Genomic DNA, 23510 nt, shown 5'->3' with positions numbered 1-23510 from the left:
CACGATTTTCAGGAAAATATTCAAACTCTTCTGAAATGTTTGTTTGTCTTTTTATAGTATGGCTTTATTCAATGCATTGAGGTTTATCTATTCTCAAGCCATATCTATTGCTCACTATTCCAAAATGGGAGCTTAGTTTTCTCTTCTGGCTAACATACACTATATGCCTTTCTTTCAATCCTCTACTGGATAAGCTCCTATTTACCCTTTACAACATAGACAGCTTGGTGAACTCTGAGTTTAGCGTGTACCTTAAAATAATGATTTCATTATAATAGCACATCCACATCCCTAATGCACCTAGTCTGTACCTCTGTAATACCACTGAGTTCCTGTTTTTGTCATTATTTGTGTACCTGTCCAAATAGTTAACTTGACTGTGAGATCATGTGGGCTAGGCTGATGTTGGAAAATAAAGATCGAAAGTTACATCTGTTAAGGTGAAGGATATAAAAGTAAATGGAATGCTAAAAGGAAGACAGCAGAATTTCAAGGGTGATTATAATGGACACTAGCGATAACAAGAACTCAGATCTTAAAAGGCAGTTCATTTTAAATACATTTTTAAAAAATTGCTTAAACTATTTGAACTCATTCATTTTGTAAAAATGCATCCAATGAAAAGAGTGAGAAACAAAAGTGTTAACCTTGCATATTTCTGGTGCCAACAAATTTCTCCTATAAGTTTATCGCAAACTGAAATCTAGAATTTATCCGGCCCTCTAATTCTTTACCTGCTTTTGACTCATCTTGCACATTGCCTCCAAATTACTAATAATCCAGAAATATTCAATGATTCCATATTGCCTAGAAGCTAAAATGTAAACCTTTGGGTTCAGCATTCAAAGCCCTCCATAATATCCTTTTTTTTCTTTTTAAAAAAAAAGAGATTTTATTTATTTATTCACAAGAGGCACAGAGAGAGAGAGAGGCAGAGACACAAGCAGAGAGAGAAGCAGGGGAGCCCGATGTGGGACTTGACTCCGGGACTCCAGGATCACGCCCTGGGCCGAAGGCAGGCTCTAAACCGCTCTAAACCGCTGAGCCACCCAGGGATCCCTCCATAATATCTTTTTTGTTAATCTCTGAAGAGCTCACACTTCTTACTCTTTTAAAATGAGTGTTATTTACTGTTACTTTAGCTTCCCACACACTCTGTGAGAGCAGAAAACTCTCTCTTAGAGACTTAAGATACCATCAAGGGCCTGCAGCATTCTCATGCATGGAGTTTGTATTGAATAATGTCACTACTGAAAAAAATAATAATAATGTCACTACTGCTCTAAGTGTTATGTTAGATACTATGTCTATAATTATTGACATATCTTTATTAATAATTACCATACATTTAATAATAGTTTATGGTGAATGCTTATTTTTTGCTGCAAAAATGCTTTCTTTTCATTATTACTGACAAAGAATTAATCCTTGAAAATTTTAATATTCCTTACTTTAAAAACAGTAGCATTATTCTTATAAGCACTTCTCATTTAAAAGACAAGATATATCATGTTATAGTTGCATCAAAAGTGGTCATTATTCACCATCATACTAGCACTCCCAAAAATTCCCTACCAAAGAAGGTCTTTTCCCAGTTTTAAAACAGCTTTCTTGACAACATTCTGAGCACCAGTCTTTCTTTTACGTGTTTTGATGTCTGCATCAGTCTCCCATCAGCCTTGTTTTCCTTCCTGCTGATCTGAGGATATCATTGTGTTCCTTTAAAGCACTCTTCTTTCTACTTTCACCATGCAAAGCACTTTCTGTACCTACAAGGTAATCTCTTCCAGACAGAAACAGCTCCAAACCCCAACACTTCCACATGCACCCAAGAAAAGCCCTACACTTATGCCTTATTGTGTGTCATTTTCACATACTATGGGCACATTGTATCATTATAGCTTTCCTCATTTTCTTTTCTCATATTTATTTCACCCATCTATCCTACCAAGTGTCTGTCCTCTTCATCTCTTTAATCATTCATCCAGCGTTTCATCCACTCATCCACTCGTCTATCCATCCCTCTATCCGTCCATGCACACATCCATCCTTCCCTGTATCCAATCACCCACCTGCCCACCCATCCCTCTATTCATCCACTCATCTATCTATCTATCTATCTATCTATCTATCTATCCATCCATCCCAACAATGACCAGGGGCTTTCCTGATACCAGGCATCTTGCTAGGCTCTAGAACCACAAGGAAGAATAGAACATGGTCTATCCTTCCAAGAAGCTCAGTTAGACAACCCTTTAACCAAAATTCATCTTCTTCAGGCTGAATTCACATATTTCCCCTATTTGCTTCTTTGATTCATTACATTTCTAAGGATGGGCATTATTCTATGTGTGTATGTTTGATTATTGATATTTCAATACTGTACATTTTCATGGTAGCTTTGAGAAACTACCAACTGGAAATATTCTAATGTTCAGCCTGGCTCTAGATATATTTTTAAACATCCTCAGAGGATACATTTATGCTAAAATACAAGTTCTCTTTGTTATAAATAGACTATTCTTGAAGTTTCAGTTCAACACAGAGAAGATAATTACAGCCACACACATCGAATGGAGTACCACATCTTCCGGTATTTGAGGAAGGTGGTTCGGCTCAAATTACATATAATTACAGGTTAAGAAAATTAATTACTCTCACCTAGAACAGTATGACCTGTACAGCAAGCAGAGATGAACAAAAACTCCTACTTTGAGCTGACTAGTGTGAATAACTCCCTGTTTGAGCCTACATAGTACGTCATTACAGAAATCACATTGCTGTGGTCAAGAGCACTTGGGAAAGTAAACCTCTTCAGCTCAGTCACACAGTGGGCAAAGTGAACCAAAGCCAAACCCAAACAATGCTGATCAGCTTCAGAATTGGAGAGGAGACAGTGCCTTGGAGAAGTTGATGTAGTCATCGAAGGGACACCGTCTGGTCACTGTTTTCAACAAAATGGCCTTGAGAATATGAATAAGAATTACCTGTCTCATGGAATGTGTATGCTATAAATGATTAACAGCAGTGGCCACACGATCACAGCCCGTCATCCTGCCCGCGGCCTGCACACAGAGAAACACAGAGGGCTCTCCAGCACCATCATCTGCCAAGTCATTGCCATCTGTGCCTTCTGAGGTTCGCTCTACTTCTAAAACAAGGAATACTACTGGCGCTTCATCTTGGGCACCAGCTCTTATATTGTTCATCCTGAAGAGCATTTTTAGGTATTAAAAAAATACTTACAGAGCTATTGTAATTTCCCAAATATTTGTTCTGTGGTGTGTTCACATTTTCCCTAAGATTCATCTATATTTATTTTTGTGAACCATCTTCTGCTTTGAACTCCTAGAGGGCCAGGTGCTTCCATCATTTGGAGATCCATACATATTTTGTGCAGCAAATTTGCCCTTGTTAATAATGTCGGTTTGAAAAGAGGCTTAGCTCTTCAAGTGATGGAATAGGCCTATCTATTGAAGGTCACTGTGAGTCGTATTCTGTCCCTTTACTGCCTTGGCTGTCCTTTGTTCCATCTACATTCACCTGTCAACCGGCCTCCCAGCTCTGTTCTTGCTGTCCAGCAGTGCATTTTTTCACGTTTAAAGCATAAATCAGGTCATGTCACCATCCTCTCTGAAGCTTATCGATGGCTTCAAAATGAACTTAAAGCATAACCAAGAACATCTTGGTTCTGATGCAACCAAGATCCCACAGACTTGACCCCTGCTTACCACTAAGCCCAGTACTAAAGGTGGTGACTTGATGTCCCCAAGGAGTGAAACTGGTTCCTGATCTGCAAAAAACTCCTTTGCTATTACAAGTTTGTAGTATACAATAGGTGCTTAATAAAGGCTTGCTTTAGGACTAAATAAACCTGGAACTGGGGACAATGAGATGGATGTATACAAGATGGAACACTGGATGACACATGGACAGCTCCACCACTTTTTAGGAGCTGTTGAGCTGTTGTTAGCTACTGTCCAGGAGAACTGAGCTTTGGAGCTCCGCAAGCCAGTGCCATAGCAAAGACTGTTTCACCCTTCCCAGGAATGAATTCAGGAGTAATTCTCTCGCTAATTTTCCTCCCTAGTATGGCAATAAAGAAAACACCACGTTGAGAAACATTGCCCTATGGACCATTCTCTCCCAGCGCTCCGGCCACCACCAGCCCTCAGCTGACTTCATCTCAGGGCTGGCACACTCTGCTCCTGCCCCAGACCGCACCTCCTGCTCTTCAATCTTCAGATCTCAGCCCACACGTGTTCATTGGAGAGATGTCCTTCCTGACACCTGCCCTCTCTAAACCAGGGTCCTTGTGGGCTCCCTCCTGAAGTGGATCCCAACCACTCTGTGCTTCTTTATTATTGCTGATCTCCCTCCCGGTCCCAACCCTGTGAGCCTATATGCCACGTACGAGGGACATAGCATTATGCCTTCTCATTGTACCATATCGCTCCTGTGTGACTTCAGGAACATCAATGGTGCTCAATAAATGCTTGTTGCCTTAATCAAACATAAGCCTGGAGCAGGGGGAAATGAAGTAGCATTCTAAGAGATAAGAGCTGGATTAGGACCAGGCACAGCTAGATTTCACTTACTATTATGTGACAGATATTATACTAAGCCTTTTGTGCAAGGAAGCTGAGAGGAACGATGTGAAATTACTTTAAAGGAGAAGGTATCATAAATGTCCGTAAGGCTTGATGGTGGATACCTTCACTTCCAAGGAGAAAATCTGGTAATAAGTAGGTTCATTCATTCATTCAACAAATACTGGTTCAGTATCTATTATGTGCCAGACTCTACAGGGATGTAAGGGAATGTAATGATGAGACACACACACATACACACACACACATATATATATATATATATGTATATGAAAACATACTGTTTTTACTCAATGAAGTTCAGAGTGAAAGAGGAGAGAGACACACAGACCAGGAATCAGACATTGTAAACATCATTTTTAAAAGCTTGGTCAGTGGATACACACCCAACATTTGGAGTACCTATCTCTGGGTAGTTCATTTATGGGTGATTTATATTTTCTTCTTTAATTTTCTCTATTTTTCAAATTTCTTATCAAGAATAAATACTTTCATACAAAAATGTGCTCATATATATGCACATGTCTGTCTAATGTAAGAGAAAAAAGGAAAGCCCTTATACACGCATCTATATAGTAATTCTCAGTTTATAATGCACACAGTAGCAAGAGATATGCTAAGATCACTAACGTTTATTACTTTCAACATTAATAATTCTAGAGAAAGGGAAGGAATGTGAGAGAAAGAATAATTTTATAGGCTATTTTCTAGCTTGTACTTACAGCTGATTTATGAAGTGCTCCTTGAGTAATAAAACAAAGGTTATAAACCATTAATTTATTGTGCTAATAAGAGCCAAGGGCTCTAATACCATTGTCTTGTCTTAGAAGATGTAAAAAGAGTGGAAGGTGCTTAAAACTTTAACAGTTTCTTGCTCTTACTTTTATTATCTTTTCTCTACTGTACTATTTTAGATTAATGAAATAATAAATCCTTCATCCAACGGATTTTATTTAATGTTATGGTAAAATGTTAATCTCATGATTCTCAGCACTGTAAGAGTGGCTCCTTCAAAGATCATATATTTTATGGAGACACGCCATGAAATCTAGGCCATCCCCTGATACTCACACTAGAAGTTGGTGGTAAAGAAAATAAGTCTTGTATTTTTTTGTTAGTGAACAAAATAGGAAAAGTGCATTTCATTCAGATTCAGGGTTTGTCTTTTGTGAGAGCCCCTTGTTATTAGGTCTGACATGATCGCGATCCTGCTCTGTGTCACACACACACACACAAGCATGTGCTCACATGTGAGTGAGTAGCTATCATGTCACATGGGTTGTTGGGACAAAGCTGAAGTTCTAGCTCTGTCTCTCACTTTCTGCTTGTATAATCTTGAGGAAAGTCACCGGAAGTCTTGCTGGATCTGCCTTCTCACCCTGAGACCATGTCACAGGCTCTCCATTTCTTCTTCCAGCTTCCAGTAATCTTCCCTGCTTCAAAGGAGCCTCACCTCACAGGACTCTCTCCTCTGCCTTTCCACAAAGCCTCCTCCGCCCCAAAGCTGTCACAATCTGTTTGAAAGGACAGTGACATTTCACCAGTGAAAGCTTCCCCAAGCGAGGGCCACCGTTCCCTGCACTGACTTTCCCTGTGCTCCGAGTGCCTGTGTTGGGAAGCAGCGCCCCTGGCAGCGCAGGGGCTGACTCTGACAGATTTGTTTCTCCCTTCGTCATCCCACCAGATGGCTTTCAAATGAATATAGCATTCAAATAACTACACAGAAAAAAATCATCCTATAACCAGTTGATTCATATAAAATGTGTGAAAATCAGATTATACCATTTATTTTTCCACTTAGAATTAGTAGTTTCAAAAGTTTTCACTTTACATAAATGACATAACATAGCAAAACAAGCATGTTCCACATGGGCCTAAATGCCTGCCAGTCACTTTTCTGTGGCATGGGGAAATCAGGGCAGAAAGTGGTTGATTAAATGTGCCTGGATTTGGAGGGATTATTTTCAAAACACCCTTAAAGGAGGACTGAACTGAAAATGTCTGTTTAGATGGAGCAAATACCTGAATAACTTTTAAAAACCAACAACAGAAGGTGAATAACAAGCGGCTCCATGCAACTTGTTTTCAGACTGTGACTTAATTCAAACTCTTTGTATCTTTTCCACATATGAAGTAATCTGAAGAATCTGTTTCATAAAGAAAACTATATCCAGTGAGATACAGAAAACTGAGATCCTGGAAGAAATCACAAGGGGCTCTCACCAAAGTTCTGCAAGTCAATCATATTGAGTCAGTCTACTCAGATTACCTCCAGAACCTTCCATCCCTCCTGCAACAACTAGCTTAAATTCCACATGAAATAAGGATGAGGCTCCGACTAGGCCACCATATTTTTAAAGACCTATCATTTACTTGTAAACATGAACAAGAAACCACCGGCAAGTAGGGCTCCTTGGCAGCCACCACTACCTCCTGATCATTTTTCACTTTTGTTCAAAATAAAAGCATCTGATGTGAAATCTGCGATGTTGAGAATGTTAAGAGAACAGCATCATGAGCAAGTTCACTAAAACTTGTGGTGACCGTTTGGAATCATGGGGCAGAAGGCTGAAGGCTCCTTCTAGAAGTGAAGGCTCCTGGTGTAAAATACACAACAGGTTACTTATTATCTGAAGGCGAAAATGCTTTAGAGCAAAACCCAAGCAGTGTGATTAACAGGTTTTTCATAAATGTTTAAAAGAATTAATTTGGCCCTATACAATATTCTCTTTAAATTGTATTTATGGGGCAGTAACAAATTTTAAAAACAATTCTTAATTCCATAGGTAATTTATTAACCCATTTACCTTCTAATCATAGATATGGGCTAAACTTCTACTTGACTATCATCTCAAAACAACTCCCTAGATATTACAACTCTCAGGTTTGGGTTGTGAATTATTCCAGATCCTAATGTGCATTCTTAAGGTCCACGTATCCACATAAAATATAGAGTATGGTTTGGCAGCTTCTTAGAGACCAAGACTCATCTGCTACTGTATCCCATGCCTCCTCCTCTGCCCCCTGTGCTGGGGACACAGAGCAAACTCGACACACACAAATCCCCGATGATGGAGAGACTGCCCGTAATCTTACAGAAGATGGACAATGTGAGGGGTAAGAAGAAAGCAGAGAGGAGAGAACAAACGTCGGAGAGGTGCAGAATGCTGGAAAGTTAGAATATGGCAGGGAGTGAAGCCTGACACACTGCAGACTGGGGATTTACTCAAACGGCTCACTACAACCATTCTCAGACCAACTTCACTCAAGTTGTGAGCTGGAAGCGAGTGGGACCCTGACTCCATTTCCAGGAGCGTCATTGTCTCCCATTCCTGGGGCTGCCTGGGGACGACCAGAGTAGCAGCTTGGTCTAAAACTGAGATCAAACCCTTCCTGAGAATCCTCGTTTGATTCCAGGTCTTGGTGTCCATCTTATCTTTCTATTCTTTCTCTCCGCTTTCTCCTTCTCCTCCTTTTTGTTCCAAGATGCAGTAAGGAAGGAAGAGTCCAAAAGCACTGAGCCACGTAAGGGTCACTGGCTGATGGTTTGGGTAAGAAAGATTGGGATCAGAATCCGCCTGCAACGGGATGGAGTCAGCGTGACTCTCCTTGTCTACCAGGTGAATTATCAACATAAAAAGATACTAACTTCAAGAAGCAATCTGCTCAGAATAATAAAGGAATCTATAAATGCCTTTGATCAAAGCTCACACTATGATACATAATCTATGCCTTTCAAGTTCTGTAATCTGAATAAAAGGGCTTCGGATGGTTACATTAAAAGATATAGATCGAGTTAAATGCGGTGGAAAGAACACAGCATAGCAAGACATAGATGCGGTCTCAGCAAAGGGGCCTTTCCACTGAAACTAAACATTAACCGCACCTAATACCTTGATCAGTATGCTGATCTGCAAGACTCCATTTCCTCATATCTCAAATGAGGTCATTACCACTCACCCTGCAGACTTTCCTTTTTCAGCGTACAGTTGTTATTAGGTTTAAATCAAATAAAACCAAAGCTCTGAATGGTTGTAACACATTCTGTAGATGAGAGGAATCATCATGTATAAAATATTAAAATTTCCAGAGCCTCACACACGGACGCCAGACCCACAACCACACAGAGAATAAACAGCACGCATGGATTGGTAAACAAACCCCATGGCACTGAGGGGAAGATGTCTCTATTCGCAGCTGAAACAGGAGATGCCATGGAGTCACTGCAATGCACCGAAGTGGGAGAACATGGAGCTAGAACCCCCTACTGACGCCTCAAAGGCTTCCCTGCGCAGAGCCTGATTAATGAAAAGGGGAGCGGAAGCAATCTCACAACACCTCCAAGATCTATCAGAGCGACAGTGAGCGGATCATCATATTTTTAGTTAAGAGAATAGAATTTCTAGCTAACACTCTATGCAGTTTCACACAGCAAAGGATGGCTCTGATGCCTGCTGTCTTCTGGTGCTGCTTTTAAAAATATGGAAAAGAATGACTATCAATTCCTGGTAACCATTCAGAGCCAAAGGATGAACACAGACTGCTTAATGGAAACATACAGTGTGACTCTTAGCAATTTGGGAAATCATGCTACAGAAACAACAGCCACCCCTTAGGACCTTACATTGCTTCAACAGCTCCTCATTCAATTTGCCCTGATTGACCACCCAGAGGAAAATAATAACAATTCTTCCCACAATGACCAACACATTTCAAACAAATGCTTTGCTTTTGAAACTGAGGAGTCTGACTTTCCAGGTCAGGAATAAATGATGTGTTAAAAGCTCTTTTGCTGGGGCACCTGGCTGGCTTCAGTAGGTTGAACACCTGACTCTGGATTTGGGCTCAGGTCATGATCTCAGGGTTGTGAGATTGAGCCCAGCTGGGGGGTCTGGGTTGGCCACGGAGTCTCCTTAAGATTTTCTTCTCTGCCCTTCCCTCTTTCTAAATTAATTAATTAATCAATTAAAAATTCTAGCATAAAAGTGTAAAAGTATAATAGAGATAGGCTTTATTTCTATGAAGTCAATGATTTTTCTTTATAAAGTATATGAAAAATTACATTTTGGAGAAGAAATTAGTCTTTCTTAACTATTGAATATGGAACACACAAGCAAACGTGCAGTGAATAGATGGATTTATTTATTGTTTTTTGTCCCATATTTTTAGTCTCCTGTGGGGCACTAAGGAGTGAGGAAAGTAGACTAGTGTAATGAAACGGGGACCCATTTCTGTTTTTTATTTTGATGACCTTGTTCAAAGTCCCAATGCATGTTCCAATTTAATACCATCCCCAGCTGCAATTTCAAGTACTGCAGGGTGTACCAACTGCCTCCCAGTAGTCACCATGTGTGACGCATGCTCTACACACAGGTATCAGAGGATTGACGCTCCTCACGCACCCTGGTTACTCCCTGCTTTTGGAAAAACTGTTCCAAGTTCCCTCACCTTTTCCTACAACTTGAGTTTCTTTTCAGTATTAGTAAAACATATTATCCTTATCTGTATTATTTGTTTTTTATTTTTTTGTTTTTGTTTTTTTTTTGTATTATTTGTTTTTTAATTGGAGAGATAGAGCGAGACCAAGAGTATGAGTGGGAGGGGCAGAGGGAGAAGGAGAAAGAATCTCAAGCAGACTCTGAACTGAGTGGAGCCTGACATGGGGATCGATCTCAGGACCCTGAGATCACAACCTGAGCCAAAACCAAGAGGCAGACACTTAACCAACTGAGCCACCCAGGTGACCCTCGGAGAGTATTCTTTAAAGGGAAAAAATACAACACAAGAATCTGAGACTTACGTATTCATGAACCACTACTACTCAAATACTTAAAAACTCTGGCAAAGATTCAGTCAAAATGACTTCAGCTACCTACGAGTCTGAGGAACAGTTCCTATGTGAACCCACCCACATCTCCTGTCCCCGGCTCCAGAGTGGTGAGCGGACACCATTGTGTGTTAGTGACTCCCCCGTGCTCTCTTCCCACTGCAACCTCCCGGCAAGGATGTGCATCCATGACGACTACAGATGTGTGCGCTTCCTCCCTCAGACTATTTAAAGCTCAGCTCCATTATTAGTTTAAAACAAAGGCGAGGTAAAGAAGATAATAGAAAGAGAGATTGGGTGGCACAGACAATTAAGCCATCAGTCATCAGTGCTGACATTCTAGGTTCCTTGTCCTTCGTTGCAGGCAGATGAGTGTGGCAATGTCAGCCAGCAGTCTCTGCCTGTGTCGCCTGGAGTGGGCGCCGCCACGCACGTCCGGCACTTCTGAACCATCTGAAGGAAAGCCCTCATCTTTAGCCTCATCCGTTATCTTACACTGTCCCTTGGAGATGCCTACTGCTCTTTAATGTGACATTTATGTCAGCTTTTTGGTAATGGTTATATTTTGCCAAGGCCATTAGCTGCCACGCTCTTTGCCATCACCTAAGCACGTTCTGTTGTTTTATAGGGAGAAACGTCCAGGGGTGTCTGGGGCTTTATTCTGTTTCCCATTCTCACATCACTATGACCTCAGTTCTCTGATGTTTCAAACCTTCTGTTCTGCACACTAGTCACTGATGGCATTCCGATGTTGTTTCAGGTACTGAATAAAATCAGAACCGAACCCCACTGTTTCTGGGGCCCCCCATGCTATTCTGCGTCACATTAGTTCTTCCTTCTGGAAGGAGGATCTATCTCTCCAGTGGGCCCCTGGACGCTGCCAACCAAGGGGGGCGTCGCAGAAGAGAACGAAATGTTTCCAGTTAGGAAAATTATGCCACAGAGTGAGGTTGAAGGGACAGGGACATTGTCAGTGTGGGGCGGCTGAGAGGCAGCAAAGAGAAACCACAAACAGGGGAGATATGGCCCTTGAGGAATGGGGAAGTGGGTCTGAAGCACGCTGACCACCTACCAGCTAGGAGCCAAGAAACCAAGGTGTTCATGCAGCCTTCTCTGATCTCTGCTCTCTTTCGGATCCCTCGGAAAGCCTGAGTGACAGGTGACTCTGACAGCTGGGCAAACAAGGCGGCTTCACGAAGTCCTCATCCACGCCCCAAAGGGAGCTTGCTGGTTTCCCTCACGTGTTTGCCACCACGCTGCCACAACCGGTAAGTCAGAGAGACACGCGTTTCCAGGGAATACGCTGACTGTCTCTTCTTGCCAAACATCAAAGTTCTTGCCGGGGAGCCTGGTGGCTCCCCCAGTGACTCAGCTCACTTATTTCAACCCTGAGCCACTATGTGAGCAACTTGCTGGTCACTAACCTGCCAGCCTTGCAGTTTGCACTGTTGGAGAACAAGGCGACACTTCTCCTCGGCAGACAGCTGCTTCTTCTCGCCCAGGAGTGTATCGGCCAATGGCTTGTACCTGTGAAAAGCAGCAGGAACATGAAAGCCATGACTGAGTTTGTCCAGCAAATGCTTCAGTTCAGCAGAGCTGTCTTTGTCACCCTGCTTTTTAAATCCTCCCCAATCCCGAAACCTGATTGTGCATTGAGCGTGTACATTTTAACTCTTTAAAGTCTGGGCTTTTCTGATGAGGTCACTACTCAACAAAATTGTTAATTCCTGTTTTAATATTTTTAAATGACTTGTTGAATGATTTCCTTCTTGCTAAAAAAGTTAGGTTTTACTTTCTTTTAATGAAAGTCCTTAGAAATAAAAACATTGTATCCTAGAAATCATTCTCTAGCTTTCTGGCTGGAGTGACCCCTCCTCACCCTGTTAATGGGGTGAGGGAAGTTTCCAGCAGATTTCAGGGTGTTCTTAAAGTTTTTCTTGGTCATTTTTCTCACCAGTGCATAAAATGAAGGTGGTCATGAATGCCGACATACATTTAAAGTATCTGCGTTGTATGTTCCTCAGTCAGAATGGAAAAGTAAAGTTTTGTGGCTCTATTTTCTGTCCTTGACCGAAAAGTAAAGTTCTTAAAGCCAAACTCAAAGGGAAAAAATGATTACTTCAATCTAGCAATTTACTGGTATTTGCTCTTGATATGGAAATTTTGTTTTTATTCATAAAGTTCATATCACAAAATGGTACATAATGATAATAGCCTTTACTGGGAGATAAATCATTGTTTTTTTTCTTTTTTTCTATAAGTGAGTATAAATGACAGACTAGAGACGAACAGCATGGAATCTGTCATTGCCAAATTATTAGTGAATGTATTTTTCAGGTTTGCTATTTTTTGAAACACATAGTATTACTAGTTTTCCTACTTGTATTTCAATATTGGGAGTATTTGTGTGTGTGCTTGTGTGTGACCACTGAGATTTAGTGGTTTGGTCTTACTATAAAGCTGTTACCTCTTTACAAAATTTAAGCCTGAAGATAGGAAGAGAATGGGGGTTCTCTTTTTTATGCTTCTTACTGTGATCACAGGAAAAAAACAAACAAACAAGTGCTCTCTTGATTTGTTGGTAAACATTTTATGCTTGCATTTAAACTTGAAATGTATGAAGAGAATAAGACAATCAGTTAAAATCAGAAATGAAAACATTAAAAATGTAATGGCCTTGTTTTGCTGTAGCAATAAAATGACCAAGTGCAATGACTTGATTTAATAAAATCATCTTTTAAAAGTTGCTGCTATGAATATTTTTAGCCATAAAACTTTACCCTTGTTTTAGCCTGACTTGCCTTCAGTAACTATTATGTAATGCAGTTGGTGTTGTGGTATTCTAACATTCCAAAAAAATAATAATATATATGTGGGGAAACTCAAAATAGTATACTTCACTGACTTGTTTACAGGTGCTGTAAAAAAGCATGCTTCTCCTTCAAAAAAAAAAAATAAAGAATAGTATTGCCAGTAAAAAAAAAATTAATTAAAATAAATAAATAAATCCTCCCCAATCCCTACATGATCCTACAAACCTCCACATCTCCATCAGTTGTACACTTCACATTGTCCACCCAGGAAATAACCCTCTTCTGTTAGGTGGAAAATGAGTTTTAAAATGAGCCCAATATACATTTCAATCCTTTCATGTATGTTTGACACTATTACCATGGAATAATGGAAACCATTTAATGAAAGAAAACTGAAGAGAAAGAAAACTCATAGCTTTAATGTAAATATTTAGAATGCTCTTAAAAATATATCTTTTGGGCAGCCTGGGTAGCTCAGTGGTTTAGCACCACCTTCGGCCCAGGGCGTGATCCTGGAGACCTGGGATCAAGACCCACATGGGGCTCCCTGCATAGAGCTTGCTTCTCTCTCTGCCTCTCTCTGTCTCTGTGTCTCTCATGAATAAATAAATAAAATCTTTTAAAATATATATATATATATTTTAAGAAATCTTACAATTCTTTATTGACATGTGAAAGTGGACCTATATATAGTTAGAATCTATAATAAATGAGTATCAAAATATCCAGAAGTTTTATTTAAGTGAGAGGTAGAGTAGCTTCTTCCCATTATGTTACATATTGAGTATTTTAAATCTTCTAGAAGGACATTTAATTAATTTATTTTTTGAAAGTTTTTCGGAATAATTGACTGTCATTCCCTAGCTGAAATCCATGGCAGTATAATGGCTTTCTATGGGTTTAAAAAAATGTCTTTCAAAATTCTATCAGCCACTTAAAAGATCTATATAAAATTTCTCTTGCATGCATGGTATTTAACGTGACATATAAGTAAAACTGCATTAGAAGAAGGAGAAGGAAGAAGAGGAGGAGCAGGAGGAGGAAGGGGAAGAGCAAGAGCAAGAGGCAGCACAGAGACAGAAGAAACAGGCAAGGATTTAGTAACTGCATTGGGCAGCACTGACTTTATGATTCCTATGTTGCAGGGGGTTGCAGGGCTGCTCAGGAGATTTAATGCTAAAAAGGTCAATCACCTAAGTGCTCTGTGACTTTCTGTAAAATAGCTTTCCATCTCAAGTTTGTTGCAGCAAATCTGGCAACTTCTAAAGAGTTCTTTGTTTTCGTATAGCAGGGAGGAAGGAAGTGCATTGCCCATAGGTATTTATCTTCTGGGGTCCCTCTGAGCAGCTGGGAGAGGATGGGCATGCCCCCCCACCCCCGCCAGCCACAGCAGACCAAGCCACCCCTCTTTGTTTCTGTGAGTGTCACAGGGAAGTGAGGTATGGCACCGTGGGGCAATGCTGTGGGAACTGTGGGGCTGTAGGATGCATGCTGAGAAAAACACATTTTGAACTTTTCAGGAGCAGGCATTTATTTCCTTCTTTATATCCTTAGCATTACCCCTGAGCACTCAGTATATGGTATATGAGTTGTCCTGGGTTGAGAGTGATCCTAATCTTGGTAGCCATGTGTCAGACAAACTCAATCCATCAATGTCGGCCACAACCCTTCCTTCTCATACACAGATTTTTGCTCATGAATCAAACTCAGGGTACAGGAGGGTGTAAAAATAGCAGGTAGCAGAGCCTGCACATGAAAACTGAAGCGCCAGAGGCAAGGGTATGAAAAATCTCGCTCATCAGTTTGATTTCACCCAATAGACTGCAAGGATCTGTGGCACACGGAAGTATTCAGTGATGTGTTTTTTATAAGAGGCAAGAATGAGATCTCCTACCCAGGAAGCCCTGGAGTTGGTATTTATCTTTTTTACTGGTCGTAGTGTGTTGTTGCTGCAGAAGAGACAAGGGTGTCTCCAGAGTAGAGCAGAACAGAGAAAGTGGCTAGAATAGGAATGTGTGTGTGCAGGGCCGGGACTGGGAATAACGTGTGCAGAGGGCAGTGGGGCTGACCTCTAAAACGTATGGGCATCTACAGAAATGCTGGTGTATGACATACACACACCAGTGAGCAAACACAGATTAGGTTTTATGACATCTGAATGGTTCAAAGGAGACAGATGATGTACTTGCCCAGTGTGTCTGAACAGGGAAGAAACTGGGTAGGGGAAGTAAAGACAGCCTCAGGTTCTAACATTGCAGAGCATTGGTTCGGGGCCCGTGGCCGGCCACCTCACAAGTCATTCCCCCTTCCCAGTTCTGTCTGCGTGTGTTTTTCAGGATGAGACACGAATTCTGTATGGTATTAAAAGCACTAGTCATCCTCAAAGTGTGTGAGCTTCCCAGGGGATGGGCCGTCTTTGTGCATTCTGTGGTCTGCTGGATTGCCTTTGCATGCAGTAAGTATGAATAAGGGATGAGAGGCCAAGAAACCGGGCTGGGGGATGGAGGGGGTGCATTTCATACTCCTCAGAGTTGCAGGAGGCCTGCATGGTAATCTTCCTTTGACAGTGAAAAAGCTGACGGTTACAGACATCAAGGCACTTGCCCAAGTTCACACAGATGATTTTATGGGTTGCACTGCGCCCCTCCAAAAGATAAGTGGATGTGACTTTCTTTGGAAATAAGAGTCTTTGCAGATGTCATGCAGTTAAGATGAGCGCATTAAGGTGGGCCCTGGTCCAATAGGGTGGTGTCCCTCTAGGAAGAGAAGAATGCCTCGACCAGACAAGGATGCACAAGGGAAGCCATGTGATGAGGAAGGCACGGGTTGGAGGGATCTCAAGAACTGCCAGAGAGTAAATTTCTGTTTTTTTAAGCCACTCGGTTTGTGGCACTCTGTTAGGACGTTGAAAGAGATAGTGGCTGAGCGGGGATTTGAAACCAGGGCAGTGCGATGGCAGAGACAGTCTCTCGGCCATCGTTGACACAGTTTAGGCAGGAAGAAACAGGCTCCCAGCCCCAGATAGCTTGAGAGCAGAAATGGGAGGGCCAGAGCATGAGAGACAGAAAAGGCTAACACTCAGCATCCTCAGCAGCACACGGGATGTGCACAGGTAAGAATTCTAGGTCCTCTGACCTTGGGGTGACTGGGACCCCAACAATAAGCCAGAGCTCAGAATGAAACCCAGACTCATTCAAGCACTCAGGAAAGCCAGCACATTCCCACCATTTAGCCAGAGCTACACAATGAAATGAAATCACTCAAATTATCTTTCTATTCTCTTACAATTGTCTCATTCTGGAGCTTTGCTAATTATCACTGAGAACTGAATTGACATAATTCAAGTATCTGAATACAGTATTAACAAGTCAGAACAAAGATCTTACACTTGGTGCTTTTTTTCTCATTTCGTATTGTACTTGTGACACCTAAAAGTGGTATAATTCTGACATTTCAGCTGAAAAGACAAACACATCATCTCAGACAGCATGAGGTATGCTATTTTAGTGTCATTAAAAACATCTTGCCTTTTGGAATGCGAGTGTCATCTATGGGTGGCGTCCCAGGTCGATCACGGAGCTAAAACATGATCTCACAGAAACTCCAACCCAGGTGCGAGGGGTAATAATGAGCCTGGAGCAGCACATGGGGGTGAGCACAGGTGTCATCGGACATAGGACTTCACAGCTTCCATTCCCTACACTTGCTCAGCTTCTCTAGTCCGAGATGAGGAAGATCCCTGTATTTAGACTGGCACCTGGCTGTGTCTGAGACACGTCAACTGACTATGTCAATGTCAAGTCCCCTCAACAACCCGTTCTTGTCTTGTCCTGGTCTGGGTTGAAGGACATGATTGGGATCTAATTCTACGTCCAGAATCCGAGTGCCAGGGCTCATTCATTTGGGCTCATTCAGTCAATTGGCCAATACCAATAGCATTATTGACTGAGCACAAAACAGGTGCATGGAATGCAGCAGGGGCAAATCAAATGAAAATTCTTACATTAAATATGATAGAGACAGAAAGGATAGCAACACACATGAGGAAGGATGTCGGATACAAGGAAAGAGGTGGGAAAAAATGGGGCAGGCAAGGTTTTACTGGGAGCAGGTATGTGACGGTGGGGAAGGATGTTGCGGTGCCTTCCAGGGAACAGGAGTCCAAGCTGAGGGAGCAGCAAATCCAGAAGCCCTGAGCAGGGCCAGGCAGTGAATGTGGCTGGAACAGAGCACGCAGAGGAAAGGTGAGGGACCCAGAGTCACAGGTAAGGATGTGACTAGGCAGGAGACTCTAAGCACTCGGGCTTTGACTCCAGGAGCCCTGGGGAGCCCCAGTGTGTACAGATGGGTCTTACTATCTGACCCTGGGAGAGTCTCACTGAAGCTGTCTCCTGGGAGTGGGCATCGTGAGGTGGAGAGCCAGGGAGAGAGTATCCAGAGGCCCTTCCTACAGCCCACGATGGAGGCACTGAAGTGGGAGGGGCTGGAGGAGTCCCGTGCAATGTTGGCAGACAACACAGAAGGGCTTCCAGATGGACGGATGTGGATGCTGAGGGAGTCCAGCACCACCCAAGAGACTGGAGGACAAAGCTGACATCCATCCCTGGAGATGGAGTGCACTGGGGGGAGGAACTGCTTCCTGGACTAATGCTGCACAGACAGAAGGATCAGGAAGGACCACAGGAAGACTCCGATGGAGCCCCAGAAGGATGTGTGGACCAGGCGTTGGCCAGCACCCCGAAACAGAGTCACTGCCCGCTGGCTGCCAGCTGCCCAGCTGTGGTCAATTTCACCTGTGACCGACCCTCTGCCTGATGGGTGGGATGAGGCGGACCACCCAGGAGACATCCTTGTCCTGGGTCCTCATGGGTCCCTGAGACTGAAACCAAAAGCTCTGTCTTGCTTCTCTCGGGACTGTGTCTGCCGACTTTCAACTTCCCTTCTTCTAGCTAGCCCACAGCCCAAACGGCCAATATTGAAGCGTGGGGTTTCATGGCAAGTTCTAGCACAGTTACCAAAAAGTTCTCTAACTTGCATGCTAGTCATTAAGTTCTTTCTCTACATCAAAGGTTGGAGTACAACACACACCACCAGGCACAGGATGACTGAGCTCCTAACAGGTATCACAGTAGAGAGAAGGACCATATCATAGATCGTAGGCTGTGTTCGTTCAGGAATCTCTATATTTGAAGAGGGACAGAATGAAGGTGAAGAGACAGAGAAGGACAAACAACTGAGAAGTGTCCAGGAGAATCTAAGGAATGTGATGAGATGCATATTTGTCTTTTCCAAAGTGATCGTTCCTTCTAATCTTAAGAACACTGAGGTCCTATTTCTTGTGAATCTGGAGATAAGATAGTGCTTATGGAGTGGCCACAGAGTCAGGTGAAACAAAGTAGTGTCTCTTCATTAACTCCTTTGAGAAGCCTACCATGAAACTGTAGAGTCACTTCCCTAGAAAAATACAAGTTAATGCTCACAAAACAACAACAACAACAACTTCAGATGCAATTTTTCTGGAATGGTTTGTTTGCTGAATATGGATTTCATCTCTTCATGCTCAAGCACAATTCTGTTGTGAAAATTCTGGTCTCCAGACCCCTTAAAATTTAATTCTCTTCAGCAAATGTTTATTGAGTACCTATCACGAGCAAGATACCCTGCCAGGAAATGCATAGGTCACCAAAACAGGCCAAGCTACACTCTCATTTGACTGCATATGCTCACGTGTGATGTTTCTGACCAGAACGATATCAGAAAAGATGTGGTTTTCACCTTTCAAGACCTCATGAAATTTTCTTATCACGGACATACTCGACTTGTCAGGAACAACAAAACAATGTTGGCGAAGCACCATGGAGTTCATCCATCAGGAATTGGACTGGAGCATCCACAGGAAGAGAAACAGGATGTGGGGATGGGGATGTCCTTGGAGCTCTAGAGTGGAGGCCGGAGGGAGGGGCAGCGGGGGCGTGTGCAGAGGAGAGAGGGGAAGGCTGGACGGCAGGACCGGGCTGAGCAATGGCAGAGCAGCTGAAGGAAGGCAGATTTGAATATGGCCAGAGTCTACATGTGAGAGCACGTCAACACCAACACTGAGAAAGGGAGGATGGCGGGGGTGACGGGGGGATGCCGAGCCCTGCCAGGGAACAGAAGAGCCGGACCGGGACGCCAGCAAGACAGCAGCAGGTGGGGGGGGGGGCACAAGCACTGGGCGCTGCTGGCTCTCTGCATAAATAAATGAAAAGGTCCACAGCCCGAAGGGGAAATAGAACCAAGCAAAGCGTTTTGTTTTTCAGGGTCAAGGAAGAAAAACAGAGCTTGTCGGCAGCATTTATAGAAATATACACAGCCTACGTCCTATTCATGCTTATTTTGGGGGTACTGCTGTTTTGCTCCAGATTATTTTGTTCTTTCATTTCTAGCTCTGATAGGACAAGGATGTGGTTTGTTCTATAACCATTTCCTTGCTACTTTCCCGCAGGGCACTCACTACAGGGCTTCTCTACCTCGCATGTTCGCCAGAAACGTAGCTCTCTATCTGTAGTTAAATAGGGACGCATTTCACTTGCTCTACGAACTTGCCGGGACTGCTCATTTTGCTCCTCATATGCATGCTCTCACAGCAAACACAGTGCAGGTGCGGAGGGGTGATTTTCTAGCTATTTGGGGCTAATTTCCAGCATTCAGAATGCTGAGTGGTGGGTTGAGTGTAACAGCTGCCTAGCAACGGGACTGACATACATCATGAAAATAGGGAGAAGTAGGAAGAAAAAGGAGCATAGAGGGCTTGGGGGAGAAATAAAATCTATTTCAACCTTAGGGGGGAGTGGAGAAGAAAGAGAGATGAGGCAGAGACAGACAGGATTTGCAGAAGTGCTTTTCAACTAAAGAGGAGCACTTTTTTTTTTCTTTTAAAGAAAAAGACCTGAAAGCAAAGAGATAAAGTTGTTAAAAATCGTCATTCACACACACGTATCGTGTTCCCAAAGTGGGCACATTCTTTCTCTTCTCATGACTTAGGGTTCAAAGACCCCGCAGGTGTGTCCAGGGCTCGTCGCCTGAACTCTCCAACCTGTAGGGGGCCGGCTCTGTCCCCCCACAGCTGTACAGGTACACGGCTCAGCCTCCCGTCCAGAGCCCTTATCATGTGCACCTGCCCGTCGCTCTGCTTGGTCTGCTCCCAGCTTCACATGGCTCCTTCGCCTCAAGGCTAATCAAACCACTTCTGGCCTTCCCAGGTTTCTTTGCAACTGCTGTGCCCTCTGCCTGGGGCTTGTCAGTGTGATCCATGCTCCGGCACCTCACCTGTGTCCACACACCCACGACTCCTCCTGTATAGTTACTGGAAGGATGGGAAGGGACATTAGCTGTATGTTGCCACAGCTTTTGGGTCTCCTCGAATTTGGACTTGAGTTTATTTTCGCATCTATTGAGATCAACATTAAGCTTATCATTGCTCATAGGATTTGCATATGACTTGATTAAGGGAAAAAGACACCGTGACAGTCCCACGCCTCCTGCCTATGCCACTGATCAAGACTGAGTCCCATCTCTTTCCAAATTATGGCAAAGCGGCTACTGTCATCTTTAGAAGCATGGACACACAATTCAAAGGCACGGTGGTATTTCACGTCTCCATGTACCTCCTGGTTCAAGAGCCCCAAGGAGGACAGTCCTTCGGAAGAGCCGGGAGGGGCTGGGAGGAGCTGCCCCTGGTGCAGCCAGGCCGTCTCCTGGCAGGGTTAGTGTCACCGGCCTGTGTGCGGGTCTCCGGGGTTGGAAATGGAGCAGGGGAGTGGGAGAGATGGAGGGAGCGAGGGAAACTCACAAAGTGCCTATAAATTCCAGGTGCGACGATAGGTTATCGCACACCAACATGGAATTCTCACAACCCCAGGACAACATTTGCCGAAGCTGTGTGACACCTTCAGAGTTAGTTTATAGCTGAGCTAGGGGTTAATCTGGCTTCTCTAAGTCATGGGGGAGATGAGATAAAACCAGACACTTGCCCCTTTTGTTACTGGGTTTGAAAGGATAAAGGTGACCATGATGCAGAATAATATATAAATGAGGAATATTACGAAGATAAAACATGGGAAAGCCAGACTCTTTGGTAGTCCCTTATATTCCAGATCTTCTCCCTCTGTCGCCTCTGTCCCTCTCCCTCTCCCTGCCTCCGTCCGTCCATCCTTCTCCCTCTCTCTAACCCTCTTTCTTGCTCAATCTCACTGTGGCGGTGGGTGTTGCTTCTGTTACTATTATTGTAAGAACACTATCATGGTATGACTTTAATGTCATCACAGCCATAATGGTTAGGCATTTATCTGTCAAGACACTAAAACACAGCATCCAAAGTTCACACTCCAAGTCAGGCTTGTACACCACTGCTGGGAGGGACCCGGGAAGAGGCAGGAGGTGGCACGGAGGGTCAAGGGAATCCTGGAGTTCCCGAGTGTTTCCTGGGGAGGCCGGGAGGCTCCCCAGTCGCCCAAAGTCCCCAGGCTGACTGTGGCTCTCGGGCTGCAAGCTCTCCGGGAAGGTGCGCTGTTTGCTTTCGCTTCAGCTGCTGCTGGGCCAGCTAGTGGGACGCACAGGGTGGGGGTGGTGGGTGTGAACAACTAGGGCCAAGATTCGAGATTCGTCTGCTTCCACTGCAGCCTCTTCCCCAAAGCATCTGGAGCCTCAGCCTGTGGCGAAGTGGACCCCCCGCCTAGGATGCAGCCTTCCCCAGGACACTCAATCACGCACTCCACGCAGTCAAGCCAGGGGGTTCCTGCCCCCAGACAATAGGGGAGGTGAATAATAAAAAAGAATGCTAGACTAGACCTCAGCTCCTGGGATTAGCCAGGACAGCTCTGCAGATAACAAATGAATTCCGAACATCTGCTAAGGATTTACATGACAATGCCCCCAAGTTCTCTCCCTTTAAGCCAGTCCCTCCATTTCATTTTAATTGCGCAATGTAACAACGTTCTATGTGGTCAATAAATGGATGAAAGAGAAACACTGAATGAGAAATGTCCGGGTGTGTGAAATGTACACTGAGTCCCATACCGGAGCAGCCGTGGCAGCCCTACCATTTATCTCAGCCAGGTTTGGACTGGCTTCTGATCAGCCCTGGAGTATTTCCCTCCACAGAAACCCCACCCGTGCCTGTGCGACACCCCAGAGCCATCTACCAGAGGGGACATTGGAGACCGTGCCCTTCTGGTGTACGGAAGTTGTAATCGGGCTGAAATAATGGTTGCAGGCTGCTCCTGCAACTGCAGTCCTGCTGCTCTTGGCCTGATGACACAGCCCAGGAGGATGCTGAGCACCGCCAGTGCCTACATTGAAACTGATGGGCCTGCGTCCTTCCTCCTCTGTGCTTTGCAGAATTTACTGGCTGAGCCATAGCTTGTATTTATCAGGTACAAGAACAGCTTGTTTAGTTCAACTGAAAGGAACAGATGTTCATTGGTTGTTCAAGCCTTTAAACAAGAGACCTCTTTCAGCTAAGCAGTTTAAGTAAAATTATCCCATTTCTAAAGCAATTTGCTCCCGAAGCAAAGAGCCACCAGGGTCGGTTTGACCACCTATCTTTCGAGTAGGAATGGGAAGCCAAGGCAGGTCAATTTATTTATTGGGAATATTTTTTATTCCAGTGCTTTCTCTCCCGATCAGAGGGCAACTCTTTTCCTTGGGAATGGCTAAAACATCTTATGGAGATTGGTAGCTAATGGCAGTTTTATTATTTCAGTAAGTTTATCTCACACATTGAACTGAGTTGCTTACTACCATATGAACCTATTCTTCAGAATGCCATTGTCATTATGACTGGTTAGCGGATCACAAAGAAGAAGGACTATGATCTTCACAGGGATAGTCTGGCCCACACCTAGATCGCACTATTTCAATAGCAATGAAACTGTCTTCTGGACATTTACTTTGAGAGTGTGAGACAGGCTTCAACGATGACTTGGAGATCAGTATCTGAACCTAATTATGTTTGTTAATTTGGGAAAGTATCACAGTGACCTCTGAACAACACGAGTTTGAATTGAGTGGGTCCACTGACAAGTGGGTTTTTTATAGAACGCCACTATAACCATGTTCTCTCTCCTTTCTGATTTTCTTAACATTTTTTTCTCTAGTTTGCTTCATTCGAATACAGTATATAATACATACACAAAATATGTGTTAATTGACTGTTCATGGTACTGATAAGGCTTCCAGTCAACAGTAGGATATTAGTAGTTAAGTTTGGGGGAGTAAAAA

The 23510-nt window shown here is 43.4% G+C and overlaps 1 protein-coding gene across 1 annotated transcript in view; it reads right to left on the bottom strand.

Annotated features, from left to right (window-relative positions):
- MYO16 (myosin XVI) overlaps positions 1-23510 on the bottom strand; it is a 481192-nt gene that overhangs the window by 89592 nt on the left and 368090 nt on the right. Inside the window, exon 28 of the mRNA XM_038570035.1 lies at positions 11862-11964. Coding sequence (XP_038425963.1) covers positions 11862-11964 — 103 coding nt within the window. The remainder of the gene's footprint in view (positions 1-11861; positions 11965-23510) is intronic.

Source organism: Canis lupus, chromosome 22 (assembly GCF_011100685.1).
Source record: "Canis lupus familiaris isolate Mischka breed German Shepherd chromosome 22, alternate assembly UU_Cfam_GSD_1.0, whole genome shotgun sequence".
Classification (NCBI taxonomy): Eukaryota; Metazoa; Chordata; class Mammalia; order Carnivora; family Canidae; genus Canis; species Canis lupus.
The sequence above is the reverse complement of the archived record's forward strand: the minus strand, read 5'-3'. Positions and strand labels throughout refer to the sequence as shown.